The sequence below is a fragment of the Atractosteus spatula genome, chromosome 16 (genome assembly GCF_055471065.1).
Source record: "Atractosteus spatula isolate fAtrSpa1 chromosome 16, fAtrSpa1.hap1, whole genome shotgun sequence".
Taxonomy (NCBI): Eukaryota; Metazoa; Chordata; class Actinopteri; order Semionotiformes; family Lepisosteidae; genus Atractosteus; species Atractosteus spatula.
Window position 1 is genome coordinate 7,413,577 of NC_142721.1, and position 24,433 is coordinate 7,438,009.

General features: G+C 37.2%; 1 protein-coding gene across 1 annotated transcript in view; it reads left to right on the forward strand.

The window, feature by feature from the left end:
- tub (TUB bipartite transcription factor) overlaps nt 1-24,175 on the forward strand; it is a 66,566-nt gene extending 42,391 nt beyond the window's left edge. Inside the window, exons 2-12 of the mRNA XM_088934993.1 lie at nt 87-138; nt 6,666-6,828; nt 10,621-10,755; nt 13,346-13,510; nt 14,518-14,639; nt 15,298-15,489; nt 17,719-17,831; nt 19,378-19,492; nt 20,978-21,076; nt 21,938-22,109; nt 22,976-24,175. Coding sequence (XP_088791119.1) covers nt 87-138; nt 6,666-6,828; nt 10,621-10,755; nt 13,346-13,510; nt 14,518-14,639; nt 15,298-15,489; nt 17,719-17,831; nt 19,378-19,492; nt 20,978-21,076; nt 21,938-22,109; nt 22,976-23,109 — 1,462 coding nt within the window. The 3' untranslated portion in view covers nt 23,110-24,175. The remainder of the gene's footprint in view (nt 1-86; nt 139-6,665; nt 6,829-10,620; nt 10,756-13,345; nt 13,511-14,517; nt 14,640-15,297; nt 15,490-17,718; nt 17,832-19,377; nt 19,493-20,977; nt 21,077-21,937; nt 22,110-22,975) is intronic.
- Nucleotides 24,176-24,433: the final 258 nt, after the last annotated feature.

The window sequence follows — 24,433 nt, forward strand, 5'->3', positions numbered from 1 at the left end:
AAATATAAAAATGGAATTTTTATGAAGTGTAAATGGTGGGTGAAACACATCACTCTGTTAACACTCAGACTGTGTTTTCTCTGCAGTGTTCTTGATGACGAGGGCAGCAGTCTTCGGCAGCAGAAGCTGGACAGACAGGTAGGCCTGAGATGGCGTGTGGCTTTCTCCTTTCTCTGACTAGACACACTGACTAACTTAATTACAGCACTGTCCTTAAATTAGCTTCCTTTGTTTTCCCGTGGTTGGTAATGCAATAGAGATGTAATTAATTCATCATTTTCATTTGAGAGAACAGAGCAAGTCAGAAAGGCATAATTGTGAATGGATAAAAAGCAAACAGCAGCTCTAACCAGGCATAATTCCCTGAGGAGCACAATTGTGAATACCAAGAATAGGCCTGCCATCCATTTTCTCTGGATACCTAGGCACATGTTTATATGTTTGGATTTTAAAAAGATGTTATTTTTACAAACCTCTTGTAACTCAGTTTTTTACCTTGAATAAAACATAGCAGGCCACAAGTGGTCTTCAAAATCAAAACTTGTTTAGGTGGTAGCTTTGGGCTAAAAAAATAGCACTTAGCACTTAGAAAATAAGACTTTAGAAGGTAGAGCATGAAGCAACAAAGCATCTAAGAATCCAATTTAACTTAAATGACTCAGTCCTGAAAATCATGACTGGCTTTAGTTTCATGTCTGCAATTAACATCGATCCCCTGGTTGCAATTTCAAGAAGAGACATTGTTCCGTTATAATTGATGTGATTTTCTTTGCCAGGCCAATTCAGGCTCAAATTGCAAAGATATTTTAGTTGACACCAGAGGTTTATGAAGTGGCACCAGAATGAAGTTTCATCTCCTCTGACTGTCACATTGCCTGTACTGGAGAAGTCAGTTCAAGAAATATGTGTGGGTTGGTACAGAATAATAAAATATACCCTCTTGTTCTTCCATTTTCCTGTTTTTGGAAAAGAGGACATGTGGTTAGACTATGGAGACTGGCTCAGACACCTTATAATTCAGTTTTCGCTCCAGCTTTGCTGATTGTTCAAAATAATGTCACAGTGCAGGAATTCCCACTACTAAGACTGCCAGGTGTGTCTGTTCATTTATTCACAGTGAACTGCAGAGATCCACACCTATGAACACCAGGGCCTCTGAGATGATCATTAGGATCAACTTAATAGTTCTGTCAGATGCCTACTAATCAGCTCGTGCTGTTAAAGTTGTCAGTCCTTTGGTGCCATGGGTTGTAGATGCAAGAAAACAAAAACAACTTTTTTTTTACTTTAACATTGCAATCTTTTTTTTTAATTGCCAGGGAAGAGATATTTTAAAAAGTATCTTGATTTCCTTAAAGGCTTATGCTTGGAAGACTAGCTATATACAGAATACATTACATAAAATAACAACAACATCTTACTTTTGGTTGTCATTATAAGAAACAAATAGTCATTTCATACGAGAGGGAACATCAGTATTCGTAAGATATGTTGAAGAGATCTCAAGTCACTAAATAATCTGATTGCTTTTATGACAATTAAAAAAAAACCCTACTGTAATATTTTGATTTGAACTTTTCCAAAAATATCAATTTAAGAAAATAGTCCCCTTGATTTTCAGGGTTATATCTGCACATTGCGTTGATTTGCATTCACTGTTAAAATGTAAAAATGGCATATATGCAGTATAAATAAAGTAAAAATGATGTATGCAGACATATATATGTACATTATAAGACAGAAAATCCTCACAGCTTCTATGTTTTATGCAGTGTATACTATTGGACATTTTTCTCATTGAGAAACCCAATTTGGAATGACTTACAGTAAATATTAATGTCTGACTAAATGACATTGGAGCATGAGATAAAGTAGACAATTTGGATTATTATGCAACACATCCAGCAGGTGTCTGTGTCATTCCCAACAAAGCTTCCCTGGGGCAAACATTTCACTTTCCACATCCTTCCACCCCCTTCAGCTGAAAAACGCAGCTCATGAAGAAAACCTGATGACTTCAAATCTATGTTCTTCTTTACCACTGGCAAATGGCAATCGAGTGAAAAAATCTATGTACATAATATATGCACCTCTATGTTAATTTCCTCCACAATGGACTTTGATAACTCCTGTCACAGACAAGTTGCTGACTGGGACTTGTAGTCACTGGCAATTGTGCATCTCCTGTAATTCACTTCTATAGGATGAGTGCAGAAATGACACCAGCCAAAGAAAAGCAAACTGGCAGGTGTGTAATGATCTTTATATTACAGCTAGAGGGAATGTTGGATTTGAGACCTTTTCACATCTTATTTACATGAATAATACTCAATAAATTAAAATTAGTAAGTGCGAAACTAAGATTTTTTATGCTAACTGCCATTAGCTGTCTTTGATCATAACATCTCATTTGTAATGAGGGGTTATATATTACTGAAGACCAAAAGCCTCCATGCATAATTTATCACAGTGGAATTAACTGTATTTCCGTATTAAGTTAAAATCAACTGCCTACAATACTTTGAAATGCCCCTCCCTGGGGTTTGTAAGACAAATGCAGATATCATGTACAAATCTATATTTCACTTAAGAATGTACAGTAGTTATTACATTTTGCAGTGTTACAGCTGTATTGTGGTATGATTCTATTCCTTTTTAACTAAACACCCGGAGTAATCATTGTAAATCACTTTAGGAGTAATTAAAATGCCGTTTATATTCCATTGACGTCAAAGCTGTTTTCTGACGGAACACGATGTTCCTTTTCTGATGCATCATTGCCAAGACATTTGCTCCCAGAAATGGGCAAAACAAAAAATATACTGCGTGTTGGCTGAATGACTGTTAGCCAATTATATCACAAGACATTTACTGTAGGAAAAGAAATTTGCAGACGCCTTTAATTATAGTAAATGTCCTCAAAGCTGGTGAAAATTGAAGCAGTTAAAGCATAAACATCACTTCATCTTTATAAGAAGGGCAACAGGACCCTTAGTTTTCTGTTGTAGTTTATTATTCTATACTGCACTGCAGAGCTGAAGTTTTATATATTTTAAATTGCATATGCAAAGGCTTTGAGAACCAAATTAATCATTCTACAAATACACATTTGAAAAAAAACATATCAATTACATGAATGTGATGAAAGAAATGCAATAAAAATGGAAAAAATACAAACCAAGTTTTGATTAATAGAATCTTTCGGAAAACAAGTTTTTAGATCTAGGCAGTTTCGCCAAATTGGATGCGCTTGCTATTAATTTCTTCATTTTGGTTTGAGGATCTTTTGCTGAGGATATGGATTCCCTGTCAAAAACAAATTGGGCTACCCTTTTATGTAGAAATAAATCTGTGCACTTGACTTGGACTAGACAATATTTTATAATGAACTTTACTTTATAATTGAATTGCTTTTCTGTCAACAGAAAGATTGAAATGTTCTAGATCTTATTAGTGGCACTTGTTGTGCACCTATTCACCCATTCTAATATTAAAGTATTTATACATTAAAAGACTGTTGACATGTGAATGTAGTGGTAAATGTCAGTGCCTGCATGCTGTCCCACAGTTCCATTGTAAAAATGCTATGCTGTGTAGTAATTCATATGAATTGTCATTGACATTCACTGACTAATGTCAAAAGAAGTCAAGTGGCTTTTCTGTAATGCCCAGCTTTTCCACTCTGGCATCATGGCATATTTACAGAAAAAGGAGCAGTAAGATGTAGAAAGAGTCTGTTGGAAAAGAGGCTAAATAGTAGTTGGTTCTGAATGTAACTCAATAGAAGCTATGTAGAGATGAAGACAGAATTAGATCCACTAATTGATTTCTGTGGTTCGGCTGCTTGTGATTGATTAAGCTAGGCTGATCACTGTGTTTCTATTCAAAACTCATTTAAGTCTGTAAAAGAACTGAAAAAAAATCTATTGAACCATACTGTGCAAGTAATGACTATGGCAAGAAGCCATTGATAGATCATTTTTCAGATTTGCTTTTAACCTCTTTGGGTTTTTCTAAAAATATGTGATGAAAACACTTGTTAATTTCCTGCAAAAGGAGAGACTAGATTTCTTCAGTTTAAAGCCATCCGTTTAGTTGCAGTTGGGATTTAAAAAATATATATTAATGCGAATTTTCCTTTTTTTCACCCTTGCTGCATAGTTATTGTATAGGGTAAAGTTTTAAGAGGAGTTGTGCTTCAGTAGACTCATTAGAGCAGCTTAGTAATTGAAATTGTTCTTGTAGGTCTCACTTGAAGCTTTACAAGCTGCTCCTTTGGGATCTTGTAAAGAGTACTCTCTCCTAATCATAGGTGACTATGATTAGGCCATGTGGAATGTTTTTCAGCATTTATGACAACTCTGGAGCTTTTATGATAGAGGAAATCCCTAAAAACATTCATAAAGTAATTTGCAGCAGTGGAAATTCAAAATCACCAAAGTTATAGAGCAGGAAAAATATTAAATTTATAAGGTAGTAAAAGGCATTTGTGGTTCACTGCTCAACTGATGTGCAATTTTGATATTTAAAGCTGAATCAAGTTTTAATGGTACCAGTTACATCTCCAAGCCCCCATCTGTCTGCCACTTTATGAGGTCAAGAAGGAAACATTTAAAAAACAATTTTCCCGTTAAGAATAATGTACATTGCTGAGTGGAAATCGAATTTAAAAAAGAATCAGTTTTCTTTAAGTAGTGTGTAGTTCTGCAGTCAATTAATATTTGTACAACAAAGAGATCAAGTTAAAATGAGTCTTTTTGTTCAGTGAAAAGGAGTGTGGGAGTAATTTAATTTTTCCACTGACAATTTGTGCTTTTCATTGTGCTCCATTGCTGCCCAGTGGAACTGCTCCTGGACATGGATGAAAAAAAAACACTAGAAAAGTGTTCATCTACAGAGTGAATGAAGCTTAGTTCAAGGCCTGTCTCATTTTTATTCTCAGTGTTACAGTCAACTTCTAAATATGATGTTTGACATTTAAAAAGTCAGAATACATTATCCTTATGTAAGTAACTGACGGTACGAGTTTGTGTTGTGACAGCATTTCCTTTACTGAATGTGGCTTCACGGTTACGCAAACCTCCCTTTATTATTTTTTGTCTTTTAAAAAAATTCAAAGAACATAAAGCAACATTGTTCTAATCTTCAGTGTTTTTAATCACAGCAGAATGAGTTTATCAGTTTAGGATCTGTTGTTTCTCTAAACTTAGAGAATTCAATTAAACGTGTCTGAAGATTTGTTGTGCTTAGTTATGAACACCTTGTATATTCAATTTACACATACCAATTGCTTGCCAGAATACTTTTTTACATCAGATATAAAAATATGTGAAGGATGTTCATTGGGAATGCTTGTAAATTAACATTAAAATCTCAACCAGTGCTTTTTACTCAAAGGGATGCTTGTAACTCTAAGGCCCCAAGAACCTAAGATTATAGGAACCTTAGAAATCTTTAAAAAATGATTTTGATTAGATCCTTTAATAAATTATTTGCTACTAAATAAATAAAGTCATAGCTACTAAATCAATAATTACTATCTCTTATTGTAACATTCTTAAAGTAAAACAGCCACAAATAATAGTTCATTTAGTACCTTGTACTATATACTTTAAAAAATAGTTGACAATGTACTGAAATTTTCTTGGCTTTGCTGCATTGCCTCTTCTTTCATTGGAGAGGCTTCAGTACACCAGTAACATACAGTATAAGGGTCATCCTTGTTAAGACAAGGTCACTCTATTTAAAAAAATTAAATATCTGCAACTGCACAGATTAGCAAAACATCTGTGAGAGCTGCCCCCCCTCCCCACCCTAAGAAAAGAAAAAACAGGGTTTGTCATTGTTGAAGCCTGCCTCTGCCACTCTACCTGTACAAGGCTGGCACTGCTCTGGGTAAGATGGTTGGTGCCTCTGGCGAATGCCCACATTTGAACAAAAGCGTGCAAATATTATTGCATACACAGGAAGACTTCCATAACAGCTACCATATTAAAGTTCAGTATTAGTTCCATATTAGTTCAGATCTAAGAATTATCATCGACAATAGCAACCTGCTACCCTGAGCTGACATCAAGGGCCCTATAATGTTGAGAATGCTCCAACAACAAAAGACAATGTCATTCCATGACACGGACCTCAGCAAACCTTCTGTGGTGTCTCCTTCATACTACTTCACTGCACAATAAGACCGCACTGGGCTTCATCATAATAAAACACCCTTGCAGTTGCTGCTGAGTCATTTTGAACTTGCTTGCCAAAGCAACGATGTAGGGTAGGGATTGTTTCCGACCCCTTCTGTTGCAGATGTGTTCTGACGGATGTGTTTTGGAAGTATTTTGCGCTCAAGTGGTTTTAGTTCTGCGTGTGACTGATGAGATCTTGGATGTGGCAGTGATGGCGACCCCCATGCTACTTCTGCTCAATGACTCTTCTCAGGGTGCTGCTAGTCTCCAGGCAGGGTGGCTTTTCCCGGAGGGTCTTTTAAAACCATGAATAAGGTTCTCTGTTTTCCTGTAGGATCAATGAAGGGTTTTAGCACCCTGTGGTTTGGTTCACTGAAGCAAGACAGAGGGGAAGAGGGGCAACTAGGCTGACGTTGTCTTCCCGTAGACCGACCTGGGCCTTTGGTGGCGGTAGTGTAACCTGAGGCCTGTGTCTTCCAGCGAGCGCTTCTGGAACAGAAGCAGAAGAAGAAGCGCCAGGAGCCGCTGATGGTGCAGGCAAACGTCGACGGCCGCTCTCGCACCCGCAGGACGAAGCAATCGGAGGAGCAGGCTCCACTGGTGGAGTCCTACCTCAGCAGCAACAGCAGCACCATCTACCACGGTAAGAGACACCAACATGTGACCTATGGCTACCTGTTTCTGTAATTAGCTCTAGAAAATACGTGACCTTTTCTGTCTCTTGATTCTGTGCTTTTTCTCAGGGCATCATTTGTATCTGCAGAGACAAAATCATAGTAAATCACCACAGGAAATATTGACCAGACTGAGGAGCTTAATCACTACTATGCTGTTTGACTATTGAAACTGTACCTTCACTATTGTAATTAACACATGTTCTGTTTGAGGGCAGCAAGGTGGTGCATTGCTACTTTGCAGCGCTGTGGCCCTGGGTTCAAGGCCCTGGGGTGCTATCTGTGAGCAGTTCTCCTCGTGTTGGTGTGGGTATTCCTCTGGGTGCACTAGCTTAATTCCACAGTCCAAAAACAGACTGGTAGGTTAATTGGCTTCTGGGAAAAATAGCAATGGAGTGAGTGTGTGTGCTGTCTAACATCCCATCCAGGGTATATCCTGTCTTGTGCCAGGGCAGGCTCCGACTCCCCTATGACCCTGTGTTGGATAAAGCAGTTGGACAAGGATAGATTAATTTTCTGTTTAAGAGTATGATTGGCCCAAATGGCTACTTATGCAGTTCTTTAAAAATGAAAGGAAATATGTTTTTTGCCTACAGTTTTAGATACTGATGAAAAAACAATAGCTTTTTATCAAGTACGATCTGAAATATTGCCTCCAACTACATTCTAGGTAGGTTTGTCTTTGTGTGTGAGTTATCAATGACCAAGAGCCATACATAAGATTCTGGCACAGAGTCCAAACATTCCTTCGTCACTTAACATGAAGATAAATTACCCACTGAAAGTCAGTTCACATTTTAAATTTCTTTGTCCTTAACACAATAAAATGTGTTTGATAAAGAGGGTAATTTGTATCTTGTGTATAATGGGGACTGTAAACTATATACTCTGTTACAGAGTTGGCAGTACAAGCTCTTCTCCTGAGTTTGCTACCAAACAAAGGAAATGAACTGTAATATAAAAAAGATTGATGTAGTCTGAAGCTACTGTGCATTTACAGCAGGGCTCATAGCACATTTCACCACAAAAGCTATAAAGCTACTTAATCATTGAGTGGGGAAAGATTAGACTCAAGGGAATACTTAAGTTCTTAACTGCATCAAAAATATCAGACTTACTGTAAATATCTGTCAAGAAACGATGTAGCTTTGTTTTTTGTCCTGGTGAGATTTGTCTAACTGTAATAAGAGGTCCTGTCAATCCACAGTCCAGTTTGATTTTTTAACATCAATCAATCAGTCTTCTTCTTTGATGGTAACCCACAAGTAAGATCTTTATTTCCTTAATTCTTCTTTTAGTTGACTATTATTGTAATATGAACTAAACATTGCACAAAAGCACTCTTACTTGTTATACAAATTGTTTAATTCATTCCAAAGCTGGCTTAGAGTAGGTTATCATTTAGACTTGAATCATTAATACCATTTTACCCCCAAGAAGTAATTGACAGCTTTCAGTTTTGTAACAGGGAATTAAAATAATATTGGTTATATAAACATTGCAGGGAACTGAATAATCATTGATCTCTTTATGGTCTTAAAAATATGAAGACAACTTGAATACTCAAGTCGATACAAAACATGCTTTAACAAGTACAATGAAAGGCCTTTTACTCAAATATAGAGATGTCTCCAACTTTCACTTTATAAAACACAGCATAGCATCAAGAAAAAAAAATCTGGGCTTGAATGTCATGTGGAACCTCAGAGCAGTGAGACAAAAAAAAATCTAGATTATTGCAAAAGAAAATCCCTTTGAGTGCAAACATTGTCATACAGATAACTCCAGTAGGAGCCTGGCTGTACAATCAATTGGTAAATTGGTGTTTCAATTTAGTGATAAAGACTACTGGACTACTATCAACTGATCATGAGCCATTTCTCGTTCAATAATTACAAAAGATACAGAGCCCGATCCCAAGAAAGCAGCACAAAAACTGCCAACATATTGTGAAAAAACAGAGTGTACATCTCTAGGGAGATGGTGCTGCCACAAGATGAAAACACAATATTTATAAAATCTTCAAAGCCAAACATCTTTGGGAGTTTATTCTCATTTTGAATGTCACATTCTTTGTTATGAGATGGAAATTCAGTGTGTGCTTCTGATACATATTTTTTAATGTATCAGGAAAGAGGCAAAACCCCAACTCTGTGAACTACTGTATATAACTGCCAAGACCAGGCTGTTATACCTTAAACTGACTGGGATGAAGCCAGATTATTTCCTTAATCCTCAATGTGTTTACTCTCAAACTTGTTGGGGTTTTCCCTAAATATTTGTCTTAAATTTGTTGGAATAACCATACTTTCATTTTGTTATTGTTGTTACTTACAACATCATGACATCATCTACCGCCAGGCCTTCTAAAAAGATGGTCTTTATATAATATATAAGTCACATATACTGTAAGTATATATAGTTCATGTCTTTGCTGGGCTACCTTGCTTTGAAAGAAGCAGAGGATTCTGTCAGCCAAACCAATACTTAATTACAAGTAATATCTTTTAAATATAGGAGAATCATGCATTTCTTGTGTTCTTCACAGTTTCCATTCATTAAACTAGATGATTTTAATCCATGGGCCTAACGCACAAAGCTATCCTTCATGAATTACTGAAAGAAAACAATTTCATATCTGGGAATGATTTCGGCTGTTATTGGATTCTTTAATTTGAAGGCCTTGAAGTTGCATGAAACAGTTGAATACGTGTTCAATAATTCATGGCTTCAGCTTGAGCAAGAGAGGCCTTTCATTTCCTAAATGCTGAAAGGAACTAAATATAAAGGATGAATGAAGTATGTAAACGAAGAAGAACAATATTCTTCTTGCCAGTGATGTCTCTTTGTTTTAGTTACTGACTAAGACTCAATTGTATTGGGTGGCTGAAAATTATAATACATGTACATGTAGCACCCATCCAAATATTGTCTCATTTTATAACACTCCCATCAGTTTCCTTTTCAGGCAGAAGTCATAATGCAAATTACTTTCAGGTAAACCGCTGATTTTAAAACGTCACTGCTTTGCAGAGCCAAGGGTGCAATGATGAAATAACAGCTGCAAAATGCTTAAGCTATACTACAACTGGAATAACATAAACAAGGGCATCCAATAATCCTGCTTTTAGTTTCCTTCTCCTTTCCCTCTGCCTCTGATGTTTCTTTTCTTTTTTTTCCTATGCCAATCAATTTATCTTCTTTGCTGGCTATTTTTTTGAATAATTGCTTGCGAACCTGGCGCTCGTCTTAGAAGCAGGGAATGTCTCTGTGGCTTGTTTGGTTATTAAGGTTTTCTGCAGGGAGTTTATGAGATGTTCCTCTGTGACCTGTGAGAAACCAAAATAGAAAAGCAGCTCATTAGTCTACCTTACATTTCATTTGTTCATAAAGAATCAACAGTCTGTTTCTCAAGCAAAAAAAAAGTAAAGGTGAGACTTTGGGCCAGATTTGACAGAAACATCATAGGAAAGAACTAATCTGTTCTTTTTTTTGTAATAAAATTCAGCCTATGAATAGCCTAAAGTGTGCTGTAAAATTGCATTTAGCTTTAAAACCCCTCTGTTAAAAAGGCTTGTTGTATCTGGCCAGTGTCATCTTTCACTGTGGGCTCTGCTGGCTCTGTAGCTTTATCTAGTACTCTTCTTTTTCTGCTCTGTATTTCGTATCTTTATGTCTTCTTCTCTTTCTCTCTTTGTTCTCCTTTGTCTCCTGTGCTTGCCTCCATTTTTGTTCCAACTCCTCCTCCCTTCCCTGCGTAGTGCAAGAAGCCGAACAGGAGGATGTAAAGGTTGTAACGGACCCACAGGCACCAAGGTCTGCTAAAAAGGCAAAGTCAGCCCCATCAGCCTCCCAAACTGGCAGCGCCAAAAAGGAGAAAAAGGGGAGACACAAAGGTTAGCTGCATGCACCTTCATGGCCAGTTGTCATCAATAAGGATCTCAATGTTCCAACAGCTGGGGATCGTCCAGCTTTCTGTAAGACAACAAACCACTCAGGCATGCAAATATTCAAGAATTCATGCATCTTACTCTATGCTTGTCTCTGCTCGCAAGAGGAAAGGTCTGCGAACAATGAACAGAACTTTCAGCCACTGTGTACGGGTACTGGAATTGTGCTGCAGTCATCAGTAACAAAATCAGAAATGTGATGGAACCTGCAAAGAGCTTGATGTGGAAGAGATGTTCAGATCAGTGCAGCTTGCCCATCTGGTTTGCGTTTGATTGTGAAAGCGCGGTAAAACCTTGTGTGGTGTTGAAAAAGGTTAGCTGTGTGCAGTGTAGTGGAAAGTGCAATGCAAGAGAATTTGTTAGGGCCTGTAGCTCGGTAAACTGATAGCATAGCCGGTTATTAGGACATAATGGGATACATTCCTCTTTGTGAGCCCAGTAGTAGTGGTTAGGGTCAGGGTTCATAACTGAAAGGTTCAAGTCCCTGCTGTGGACACTGCTGTTGGACACTAGAGCAATGTCCCTTCCAGATAATGTTTCCAGTCCACCCAGATCTACAAATGGATACCAGCATTGCAGAGGGTAATAACCCCGTGATGTGTTAGTGTTGCATCTGGGGGGAATTACGTGCAAGCTACAGTATACCGTTAACAGTCTACGTACAGTATGTTTATTGTTTGTTTGCTTAATGTAGAATTTGGGATAAGCTCTGCTCTGATGATTCTCCAGGCTTGATTATGGGACTTCTTAATACTTTTTACCTAATTAAGTGTAAAATGTTGTGTGGTCTAAAAAATGATTTGATGGCAGTTTTTCATTGAAATTTGGCAGTATTATTAACTCCCTCTGCATCAGAGTTTTCTAATTACATTTTGGCAGGTACTGTTTTTGTAGTTATCCCCACAGGATGGTATTTCACTGGGCAGAATTATAATCATTGCAGGAGACCCCTAATCAGAACTGACTCCTTTCATCCAAGCTGTCCAGTCTTTTTTAGTTTGGGCCTTTCACAATCCCTGAGATTTCACGTCGTGTAGGAATCAGTTAACTGTAACAGGGTGTTCTGATTGTGACATGAAAAACAACGAGCACAAATCTGATTGAATTTCTCTGGTTATCATATTGTTGCTCCATGCCCTTTGAAGAAAAAAAAAAAACTGTGAGTTCACTGCAGTACACCTCATTAGTAACAAAAAAAAAAGGTCAGTGGATACAAACATCCTAAAGAAATACAGAGTAAACAAATAATGACAGTGGCACTGAAATGTTCCCTGACCTGATTGCAAATTTATTTGCCTCCCTTGCTAATAAGTGTAAGGCAAAACAGACTCGGGAAAAAGTCAACACCTGTGTTATTTTTCCTAGTTTATTATGAATCACACAGAACAGCTTGTTACAAAAATAGGCATGACGCCTTTCCCACCAGGGACATCAGACATTGGCAGTGTTTTACTGACATACGTGTTCCTTATGTTATTTTATATCCACTATCTGTTCAGATTACTAATTTCCTTTGTATGGCATTGACTTGCATTGTGACGAATGTATTTTTTAAAGAGCCTTTGAACGAAGCCTTTTGAACCCTTTCAGAATGGTCAAATGTTTATCCCCATTTTGAATAGAAATTAAGTTTTTTTAAAAGCAACAATACAAATAAGAAGAGGTTTGATACAGTCAAGACCTGTAGCATCTCATTTTGAGTTGCATTAAATAATGACACTTTTATAGCTCCTAGGATTATATATCTCTTCAGCTATGGTTTTATCCAACTCGTTAAATACCTTAATTAAAATTAAACAGAAAGGTTTCTGTTTTGTTTCTCATTGTGGCCTTAATGACTTTATCACCTTGTCTTTTTCCCTCTGTGTAAATTTAAGTACTTATATTATATTAAGTGCTTGTGTTACTGACTAGCTGCAGCATTAAGAACATCATGTTCTCTGCTGTTTATAGCTAATTGAATGAAAATAAGACAATTTGCTGATATCTCTAAGAGCTAAAGAAGGGAACAGACACACGGATGCACTCTAGCAGGGATAAGCTTTTTAAAAGTGGGCTGATATGTTTCTGACTGATTTCTAATGCAGAGGCTATTTTGTGTCTATTTCCATTCATAAAGAAAGTAATGTTAGTTGGAATGATCCAATTGTTAAAGGGTGGTTAAATAAAAGCCCAATTTTAGAAACTATGGCTGAGTGGAAAATGCACATTTTGCAGAGGTTTATAAATACCTCCTGCAGTATTTGTGGGAATTAATTTTCATACATGCATGATAGGTTTGTGTACTAAACTTAGAAGATGAGTGAAGTGTGTTTTTAACTGGGGGTGCTTGTATTCTGATGTTCACCTTTGAAGAATTTCGTAGCAGTAAGCATTTCTGAATCTCTCACTTAGTGGCTCATCTACAGTAAGTTGGTTGTTGGTGAACATAGTGCTATGCTTCAGTAAGGGGTGTCTTATCACACAGCTGGAGTCAACAGGTAATACGTCTGTGGATTGGTTTGGTGACAGACAGGAGTATTTTGTAATCTGGCAGGAATCGATGGGCCAGCTGCCTTTCAGGATGAGGCACTGGACCTGGGCAATCAGATTCAGATCCTGACAGTGGGGCAGTCCAGCATATGTGAGGGGGAAGGAGACCCAGTGCCCAGTACACAGCAGCAGGGCAAGCAAGACCTGCGAGTCACCATGCAGAAAAAAGGTACTGGCCACCCTATGGTCTGATTCCTTTGTTGGTCGTTGTTGGTCAGTGTCATTAACCACTGCTTTGCATTTGACCTGTTGTACTGGTGTTGGCAAATTACAGTTCCATTGGGCAGAATGTAAGGTTGGCACACAAATATATAAAAAACATTCCTTTTTAACTAATTTATCAATCCTGAACATACTTTCAGGATATTGTTATGAAATTCAGCTTATATAAAATTCTTAATAAAGCACTACCTTCTAATACAAGAAGGTTGCACTTTTCATACTGTAGACATTGTAGTCATTGCTGCCCCAACCTGACCCTTTTGGTAAATGCACAACCATAGCTGCCCCAAGTGAACAGTGTTGATTATAAGAGAACATCATAGTGCCTGTCTTGTAAACACTTCATTTTTTAAAAATTTTCTTCAGGTGTTTAAAATAAGCATTTGCGAAGTAACACTTGCTTCTGAACTTTTTTTTAGTAACTTCAAGTTCAGTAACTTTCTGTTCTCTCAGAATTTACTCATTCCTAAATGCCAGAATATTATGGGTCTGGAGAAAAGAGCACAGCTCAGTGTGGCATCTCATTAAGAACTCAGCATGGCCAGCGAAAATGTAGCTCCTGTCAGAATCATTCATGTGGGCTCTGGCTCCAGCCAATTGTGAGAGTGCTGCCTGCAGAACAGGTGTCTACTGTTCCTACCACCTCTGTGAATTATGTGATTAAGGCATCATATTCCTATTAGTTACTTATTCCTTTTTCCTGTATTCTTGCTGATCTTTATTATACTGTTTTAGAAGCACATCACTTTGTGGATTTTCTGTTTTTGCCGTTCTTCATACAGCTGTATGTATGTATTTGTAGAATTTCACAGTCAAATGTTGCTACTCATTGTGTTTCAGTATATCCATTATAACTACACACATTATCATGGAATAACACTGAAATGTAGTATACAGTACTGTATATGTACTCTAGATTACCTCAGTATTTCAATGACATTTTGGTTTGAAAAGGCATATCCAGTAGCATGAACTTTGATGAAGAAGAAGATGAAGAAGATGAAGACAGCTCCAGCTCTTCTCAGCTCAACAGCAACACCAGACCAGGATCGGCCACAAGCAAGAAATCGAACAAGGTACGCAGGGGCCTTTGATCACTGATCCTTTCTATGGAGTTAAATCTCCAGTGACATAAGCAGACACTTAGATGTTTCTCTGCTAAATATTTATATCTGTGCTACCAGACAAGATCTAGACAAATCTAGGTTAGAGCAAAGAGTGTTTCTCCTCTTTGTGTCCTAAAGGGGAAGAGTAATTTGCAAATATCCTCAGATTTGAAGAACTGAGTTTTAGAAGTAAAGAAACCATAAAAGAACTGAAGTTTGAAGATAAACTATATCATTATGACTGAGGCCTGGAAGAAATAGGAACTTCAAGCCATCAAGAGCTGGGTTTATAATTAGTGCATGGTGTGTAAGTCTGACTTTTAATGTAGCCTAAACCTTGAGAAAAACTTTTCCTCATTTCATTTGATGGTAAAAAACTGGATGCGTGGAAAATGTGAGAAAAGGGATGAAGAAATTCAATCTGCTGTGTTAGGAGACTCACATTAGCGCGTGCTCTGTGTATTAAGATGTCACTTTACATAAGATGACATTTTACATACTGTTTTACCTGTATATATTCATAGCACTTCCGCCTGCAATCACCCCGTTGTTGAAAGATATGGGTTGATGTTTGTTGTCTGTCCCCCTGGCCTTCTCCCTCCCTCTCGCCTGCCGCCTGGTCCCTCAGGAAGCGGCGTCCGCGTCCACCCCCCCAGCCAGCGAACCTGCGGTGGACGTCGACGACCTGGAGGAGTTCGCCCTGAGACCAGCCCCCCAGGGCGTCACCATTAAATGCAGGATCACACGAGACAAGAAGGGCATGGACAGAGGAATGTACCCCACTTACTACCTCCATTTGGAGAGGGAGGATGGCAAGAAGGTCAGGCCGTGCAGATATTCACAGACTGATGTTTTCGGACCCAGTGCGGCATGTCTTGTTTCACCTTTCCTGTGCGCACTATTTTTCTCTCCTCGCTGTTGTGTGTGAGATGGGAAACCAGATTTTCTCTGTATACTGTAAGCTACTTTGTCCCCTTATTCTCCTTTCCCAAACCCTCTACTTTCTTTGCCCTATTAATGGCACTTATGTTTGGCAAATACAGTATATTGAATTGCTCCATTCGAATTGCTATTGATTGCATGGCAATCCAGGGGTAGTCTAACTTGCGCCCTGTGTCTGCCCATTTAGGCTCCTTAAGACGAAGCGTCTGGGGATAATGGATGGAAATGGGACCACAGGGAATGTATTACACCAGTCAATGTCACATCACGGTGTTATATATTAACTGAATTTGACCACCATATTAGCTTGCATTCATCCCGCAGTGATGACTTGTGATTTCGGTCCCCTCTGGCTTGTATTCCTCATAGCAACATGCTTCTACTGTAAGCTCACCTTTTAAAATGTCTGGTAGATTTCACTGTTCTGCTTTATAAGTTTCCACCGTGCAGTTGGTTGAATAGGCCAGCAGAATTGTAAGTACTGTGTTTGCTAAGTATTTCCTGCAACACACAACGTTCAGTAATATGTTATAAGAATGTAATACCTAAAAAAACATCTTAACTACTACAAAACCAAACTGAAGAGTTATTTTATTAAATTTGCTGATATGAGGTGGCTGAATGCTAGTTGTGGTGAAGAAAGGTGTAGTGGTTCATGGGTGATCACCTGCACCTCCAACAACAACTGGGGGTCTTGACACCAGTTCCCATCTTTAAGAGTGTGACCCAAACTCAATTTCCTCACATTACAATAACAAGGAATAACAACACCCAGGTATTAAGTGTCCTGAAACGATTATGTAGTGTTTGTTCTCAATCTGGCTGACCCTGCTTGGCTGAGGCCTGACCTCCTGGCCAGAGGACGAGGAGGCTGGGACTCCCTGCAGAGAGAGGAGTGACCCAGGGGCAGCTGCAGAGGTGGAGATGGGGTGGAGCTCGGATGCCCAAAGCTGTATATGAGGGAGAGAAGGGGATCGTGTACAGTATTTATAGTGTTTTACGAGAGAAATTTATGTCAGGAGTGATTGCGATTTATTGACATCTGAGTCTGATGGAACTTGTTGTCATCCCTCCCTTTTGTTATAAACTCATCACCACATGTGACTAGTTGTATGTTTCACTGTGGTATGTACAGTATATAAGCCTAACATAATGATATGCACTCAATAAACACTGACAATGCACATCTGCATATGTGAAATATGTGAAATTCTTCTTCTTTAACTCATTTAAATATATTTGTGAAGCATATGAGGGTGTTTGCATGAATGTGGCTGCTGTTCTAGATCACATTTACTGTAATCTTAAACGCAAACCAAATCATTTCCGCAGAGTTTGGATCTCTTGTGTCTTGCTTTAAGGATAAAGAATGTACTGTGGTTGATAGTTATTCAGGTTTTGGATATGTGCCTTTTTTTAGACTGAACCTCTTATTAAATACAGGCTATTAATCACAGCTCTGACGTTGACATCCCCAGTCTCAATTATCTTCTAAACCATCAGTATGTGAAATCATGGTGATAAGGGGTTGATAGGAAAAATACTGCAAATTGCTTTATAGATTTCAGCGTATTATAGCTGTCTCTGCAGGAAAGCTAAAAACAATGCTTACAACTCTTCTGGCATCGATTTAGATTTTTTGTTATATTAAAGCCAACCAGATAGATATCAAAAGAGCCATTAAAAGTAGTAGTAGTCTTATTTCTAAACCAACAAGCAACGCTATATTGTGTGTCACTGGATTTTCTCCAAGTTATTTTTTTCTTTCTTAACTGGACCAGAAATACTTCTGTTTGTTGTGTGCCAGAGATTACTGTGCAGGTAACATTCGCACAGGGAATGGCTACATCACAGAAAATCCACCTAAACATTTTTGTTCGTTCATCCCCCTACTTTACAAGCTATCATTTTTTTGGCCAAGCATGTTTTGCACTAGTAATCTTCAGATGTAATTTTCTTAATGTAATTTCTGGCCTTGTAGATCCACCTAATATGACTGAAATATCAGGGCACTGGAAAGGCAGCTTGTTGTTATGAGTTAGGCTGTGTTATTAAACCAAGAACTTCTTCATTGATTGGCTTTAATAGTGAATCTGGCTTTGTTTAGGTCTTCCTGTTGGCTGGGAGGAAACGAAAGAAGAGCAAGACCTCAAATTACCTCATCTCCATTGACCCTACTGATTTGTCTCGCGGTGGAGAAAGTTTCATTGGGAAACTAAGGTCAGTCTCAGAAGACGGCTTCACAGTGCACTTGTGTGTTGTAGCTACATCACACCGTTTAATGTTTGCTCCAACAGTATCTTCAGAGCACAAAAATATTTTGGAAGTTATCTCATACCTCTTCGTTTGAGTACAACATATAATTAGCCTACAGTGCAACTTGTCAGGCATGTCAGGCTCTTTTTCTCAGTTTCTCTTTCAGGATGTATCAGTAGACATCCATCTGTTGCTATTTAAATGTTGGGAAATGCACTTACCGTAGCTCTCTTTATAATTATTTATCAATTACACTTCATATGTGTTATATTGTAATTACTGTGCTTATGGTGCTTTGTGGCTGAGAAGCAGTAAAATGATTGAAGGGTGTCCTTGATCAAAACTGCCCTCAGAACTGTGGATTCCAGGAGATTATGCATATGTACAATATAGTCACCTTTCAAATAAACAATAAAATGTTGTGCACATTGAGATTCCTAGGTCTTAACTTGTTTTTTTATATATTCCTGTTTTGAGTTTTCTGTTGAAGAGAACTGGGTTATGCACCAGCACAGGTCTTTGGGGAACAAAAGACCTTATTGCTGCAGAAGTCTCATTTATTTTCATATAGATTACTGATGAGCATCCACATCATTTTGCTTAGGAAGATGGATTACAGCTGTTACGGCATTAATGGAATGAGAAAATAAAAATGTGTCACTTGCATTTTAAACAGAGTGGGAATATTTTGGTCGAGGAAATATATAAGATCCCTTCCTCTTGTGGTATAATTACTATAGCAGTAAATGAAACACTGGGCCTCTATTTCAAGGGCACAAAATGACATTCGTGATCCTTAATGATAACAGCTTTGCTCTAGCTGCTTTGCAGGTGTGCTCTGGAAGAGGATTTTTACAAAAGACAATACTCAAATGTCAGTTCAGATTCCGAGAAGTGACTCATCTATCATAAGTGAAGCTTATCTTGAAGTGTCAAATCCTCTCTCTCTTTTTTTAATTATTTTTTTTTTCTGTCATTCTGTTACTCGAGCAGTTCAGGTGTGGTTGTTAGATGAGCAACTGACCTTTTCAGCATTGTTAGCTATAGTTTGTTGAACTGCATTATGTAAGCTTGATTACATGGCAAGGTTATTTTAAGTCAGCTGAACACATTTGTCTGAGCTGGAAATACTTTCATGTTTAATTTTTTATGCCTTTACTCTAAATAAAATCCCTTAACAGAAAGACACAAAAATTGCACTACAGTATGATACAAGATACAATATTTTGCAGGACTGTATTGTTTTATTGTTTTTAAAGGTTATAATTAAGATATTGTGAAATAGATCAGCCAGGATTCTGTGAGCAGCCATTTAACTCAGCCCTTTATGTAGCTGTAATATATTTGGCTCCGGCAACCACTTAAGCCATTTCCCTTGTCTTTGGCATTGATTGAATAATCAGATTTGCAGGCTGCATTAATGACAGCTGATGTGCATTTTGTTTTATTGCTTGTAACCTGCTCCCTGGAGCCCATGATAATTGCAGCCACTTGCTTATGTGTTTTTCAGATCAAACTTAATGGGGACCAAGTTTACAGTTTATGACAGCGGCATGAATCCCATGAAGACCCCTTCCAGTGTAGAAGCAAGTAACCTTCGTCAGGAATTAGCAGCTATCTGCTATGTAAGTCCCTTTTTTCAAAGTTGACTTGCATTAATGATTTGAAGAAAGTAAAACGTGAATGTGTCATAAGCAGCGTGTGCATAATCTCTTGAAACTTTCTGTGCCGTTGGAAAAGAAAATAGTAATTGCCAGCTTTGGGTATTTTGGGGGGGGATTGTTGAATAAATTTCTTTGTGATCTCACAATGACAAATGTTTGATTTATTCTTTAAATTCATTATGCTACTGAAAACCGTAGCTTTATCTTGATAGGAATCTAATACCATAAAAAGATGCTTCTTGAAATTGATGAGTACACTTACCTGAAAGACATTAAAAGTATTTTTATGAAATACTAGTTATATAAAATAATTGTTACTTTTTAAAGTAGAGTTAAAGAGTTTTTCCTCTTCATGTGAACAACTATTTTGTATTTTTATTTCATACATAAGTTCTCTATCTAAACCAGACTACTTTCTGATGACACCATGGAAGATCAGTTTTATCAGTGTTTTCCTTTTAGAAAAACATTTAAATACAAAGACAACCTATGCTGTTTTGACAAGTGTGAAAAAATTAATTTTAATTTTTTAATTTTTAATTTTATTCAGCGCTCTTTGAATTGGAAAGTTAAAAAAAATATATTGTTTTAAGTTTTAAGACTTAGTATTGGTACATTAATCTGACTACAGTGACCCTTGGTCCTTCTTCATTCAGAATAGGGGTTAAATTGTGACAATATTCAGTTACAAATACTGAAAAACTAAACATTGGGTCTGAATCACCTTCCTCAAAATGCATAGTAGAATGTGCCGTATTCAAATAAACAAACTATAGGAACCATGTCACAGTTTTAAAAATACTGAAATACAGTATGCAGTATTGTTTGGAGAGTATTCAGATTATTTCATATTACCTTGTCGAAGTAAACTCTTCACTCAGGTTAGGTCTGGTTCAGCAGAGTCCTGTATTTCATGAGCATATTAGGAGTTGTTTTTCTCTACAAATATTTTTTTGTAACTGAGCACTTTATTCTTAAGAAATGAAAATTCACCTTTTATTTGGTGAAAAGGAAGTATACAAATAGAAGGTGTGAAATTTAGCTCAACATTCTGTGGTTAGCATCAAAAAGATCAAATAATGTGTCTGTAATTAATTCTTTCAAACTGTTGTCAAAAATTCAAAAAGAGCATGTCAGCAAAGACAAATAGTTACTATCTTGTAAATATAAAAAAGGTAAATGCCAAAATTCTTCCTCACTTAACAACAAGTCTTGAAACTGTCAGTGTTTTGGTAAATGCAGTATATTACATTGTTTAAAAATAGTAAATGCATCAAGTATAGATTTTTCAGTGGAGTGGGCCTGTACTTCATCTGTGAAACATGAAGCAATGAGACATCTAGTGTTCAGAAAGAGGATTTACATTTTTAAAATAAATGTGATTAAATATTAACCCTAGTTAATGCCTAATTAACCCTAATTATCCTTTTTCCCAATATTTTTTAGGAAACAAATGTTTTAGGTTTTAAAGGCCCCAGAAAAATGAGTGTGATCATTCCTGGTATGAACATGGATCATGAGAGAGTCTCAATTAGACCACGAAACGTAAGTGCATCAGGATGTGATATTTTTTTCAAAGGGGATTAAAAGAAGTAAACACATTCCTGCTCAATCCTATCTGTTCACAGTCACTTACTGTCAATTGTGGAACAGCAACAAAATACGCTAAATCACTGAAAAATGTAATACGATAGGTAATGAATTGGAATGTAATGATCTACAAAGAACTGGAGGAAAAGCATTAAAATACCTGTCAGGACAGTTCTCGATGGAAGAGTTCAGTGTCTTGATATGGAAATAATTGTTTTTGTTCTCCTTAAGAACTTCTCTTGTGGAAAATAGATTTTTTTTCTTTGTACAGTTGAGGCAGCACTTACTTATTCATACCAAATGGTCTTTGTCTTCTGCATATGTTTATTTTTCACACACCTGAGTAACTTCTGTAAACCTTGTTTATTTAAATTACATTCTTTGCATGAAGAATTATATGGTGCTGAAACAAATTTAGTTTTGTTTTATAATTTTACAGATCATAACTCTTAATCAAAGCATTTTTTAAATGTACTGTTAGTTTCACATGAACTGAGTAATTACAATAAAAACTGCAAACACTTTACGTACTGCTAAAATATTTTGCATGGTATTTTATTCATCGTAGTGCTAAAACACTATAACATTTTATTTTATTCAGCTATGGCCTATGACAATAAGATCTGTCTATTGTCTAATTCTAATGTCTATTGTCTCATTCAGATAATTATTATACAGTAAGTCACTCTGAGATCAGAATACCAAGCGTGATGGATGGAAATGTTAGGTTCTTATTGTTAATTACTCTTTGTTTGGTTGTGACTGAGTTGTATGTACAGATCTGATACGCCTCTTGGTTTGACTTTGCTTTGCCAGGATCATGAGTCTCTGCTTGCTAGGTGGCAGAACAAAAACACAGAGAGTGTGATTGAGCTGCACAACAAGACCCCAGTCTGGAATGACGACACCCAGTCCTATGTCCTTAATTTCCATGGAAGAGTCACACAGGCGTCCGTCAAGAATTTCCAGATCATCCATGACAACGATCGTAAGTATCCAAGATTTTCTCTTTTCTCTTCATTTCATAAGATGGGATATTTATTATTACCTAGTAGTAGAGGATTGGATCCTATTGTAATTTTATCATAAAGTTGTTTTCCAAAGAACACGTTTAAGGAAATATGGGTGCTTGATTTACTGTGTATGACTAGTTATGATCATGTAAATGTGGATATGTGTTATTGTCAGAAGGAGTACCTTAGGTGTTTCTGGGACACAATGCAGTACTTTCTTCTGATAAATGAAATGAAAGTACCACAGCACTTACAAGTGCTTGTGAGAGCTTTGAAAAATGGGGAGATTGAATCTCTGCCCTCAAACAGAATTGGTGCTTTTAATACCAAGATAAGAGCGCAACTGAAAGAATAGACTCCTTCTCAGACAAAGAACATGTATCTGGGTGCCTCCTCACTGATTGTATTCTGCAAGCCTTTCCAAGGCTAGGGTCCAGCACAAAATAACCATAACAGCACCTAAACATACTTAACAATAACAGCAGAAAAATATGATTAATCAAGGACACAAGAAAAGTTTAGTCACCGCCTAGTGTCCCATCAGAACCATATGCTAATCAGGTGCATTGGAGCCCAGGTTACAATTCTGATCCGGTGGTCTTTACAATACTATAACTAACCCAGATTTAGAGAGTTGCTAAGCTGCCGTTTTCCATAGCTTTTTGTAAGTTGCAAATTATAAATACATAAATGAAGAAATGGATGTTTTAAGGCTGAATGAAGGTTTGTACAAGCATTAAAGGGAAGGTCAAGTCTGGAAAATCTGCGCTTTCCAAAACAGTGTGTTTGGATGTATTCAGCATATATGTTTCATTATTGCACTGATGTATTTATCTTCCAGCTGACTATATAGTGATGCAGTTCGGCCGCGTGGCTGAAGATGTTTTCACGATGGATTACAATTACCCCATGTGCGCGCTGCAGGCCTTTGCTATTGCACTCTCTAGCTTCGATAGTAAACTGGCCTGTGAGTAAGATAATGGAGAAGATGTCCAAACTTTCCACGGTTTGTGTGGACCAGGCTGAGATCCCTGAAATGGCCTGAGATGCTTTAGACTTTTGTTTCCCATGAAAAACTGCGGAGACTCAGAAGGTGATGACGTCGGATATAGTGGCCTTTCCACTTTATGATTTTATGGTGGTAAAGGCAATAGAACTGTGCAAAAGCTGCACTGTTGAGTGTGAGCTGAAGCTGGTTTTTGACTGTTCTGGACACTAGCAGACATATCCCCTGTGGATTGAAGATAAGCACAAGGAGGAATTCAATGTTGCATTGGGATCAGCTTTTTATAGATCACATCTTTAATGACATTTTTATTATTATCCATCTTTTCGTTTTAATTGTTTGTAAGAGTGTTATTTTCACCCCTTATGTGAATTTACAAAAAATGAGAAAGCTAAGTTTTATCTAATTAACTTGTTATAACGTAAGCCCAAGTTTGTCATGTTTTCTCCTCCACCTGTTCTTATGCATAGTTACCAAATTCAAAACAAGACCCTTCTTGGTTCTTCAAAATAATATTATAGGTAAATGATATTCTTTCCATGTGCATTAATTACTCAAGCTGCCAAGATACGCTACTTCCATAAGAAAAAGCTCTTGTTAACCTCATATACTGTACTGTAAATAATCCAATTAATTTATTTCTATTTGTTTTGTTAGTGTAATTTGTCTCCCTTAAATTAATTGTATCACAATGGATACACACTGAATATTGTTAACATGTTATGTTGTGGTTCATATGTGACGGACCAAATAAGGTATTGTACTATGTATTATCCTGCAGTTACTGTACGTTTACTGCTTTAATGAGTGTTGTAATAAGTTTTAGCCAAATCTGCTTGTATCCTAAACAATTAAGTTAGTGCTTTAAGCTAAAACAATTTTAATTAAGCTGATTTGAAACCAAAATGTTTTCTTGAGGCAGAAAACACAAAATGAAAAAGAGAAATTTTATACATTTTAAAAGTAGTTTGTGGTACTTTTTAAAAAGAGATTGATTGTGAAAAATAAAATATAAGTATATTAGTGAGCACATCATAAGAGAACTCTGGATGTCTGCTTAGTGCTTAAGCGATCCAGAAATGCACTGCGGGTGCAGTCAGTGCTGTAATTTGCTGCTTATACAAGTTTCATACATTTGGTTGGGATGTTTTCAAAACATTTTTGTTGCTTTTCTTCAGTTCCAAAATTCAGAAATTATTACCAGCAGGTCATCAAGTAAAAAAGAAATACGTTCGGAAATACAAGGTGTAGTCCAAGTGTTACAAAGTACCTCTTTTCTGCCTCATCTTAAGC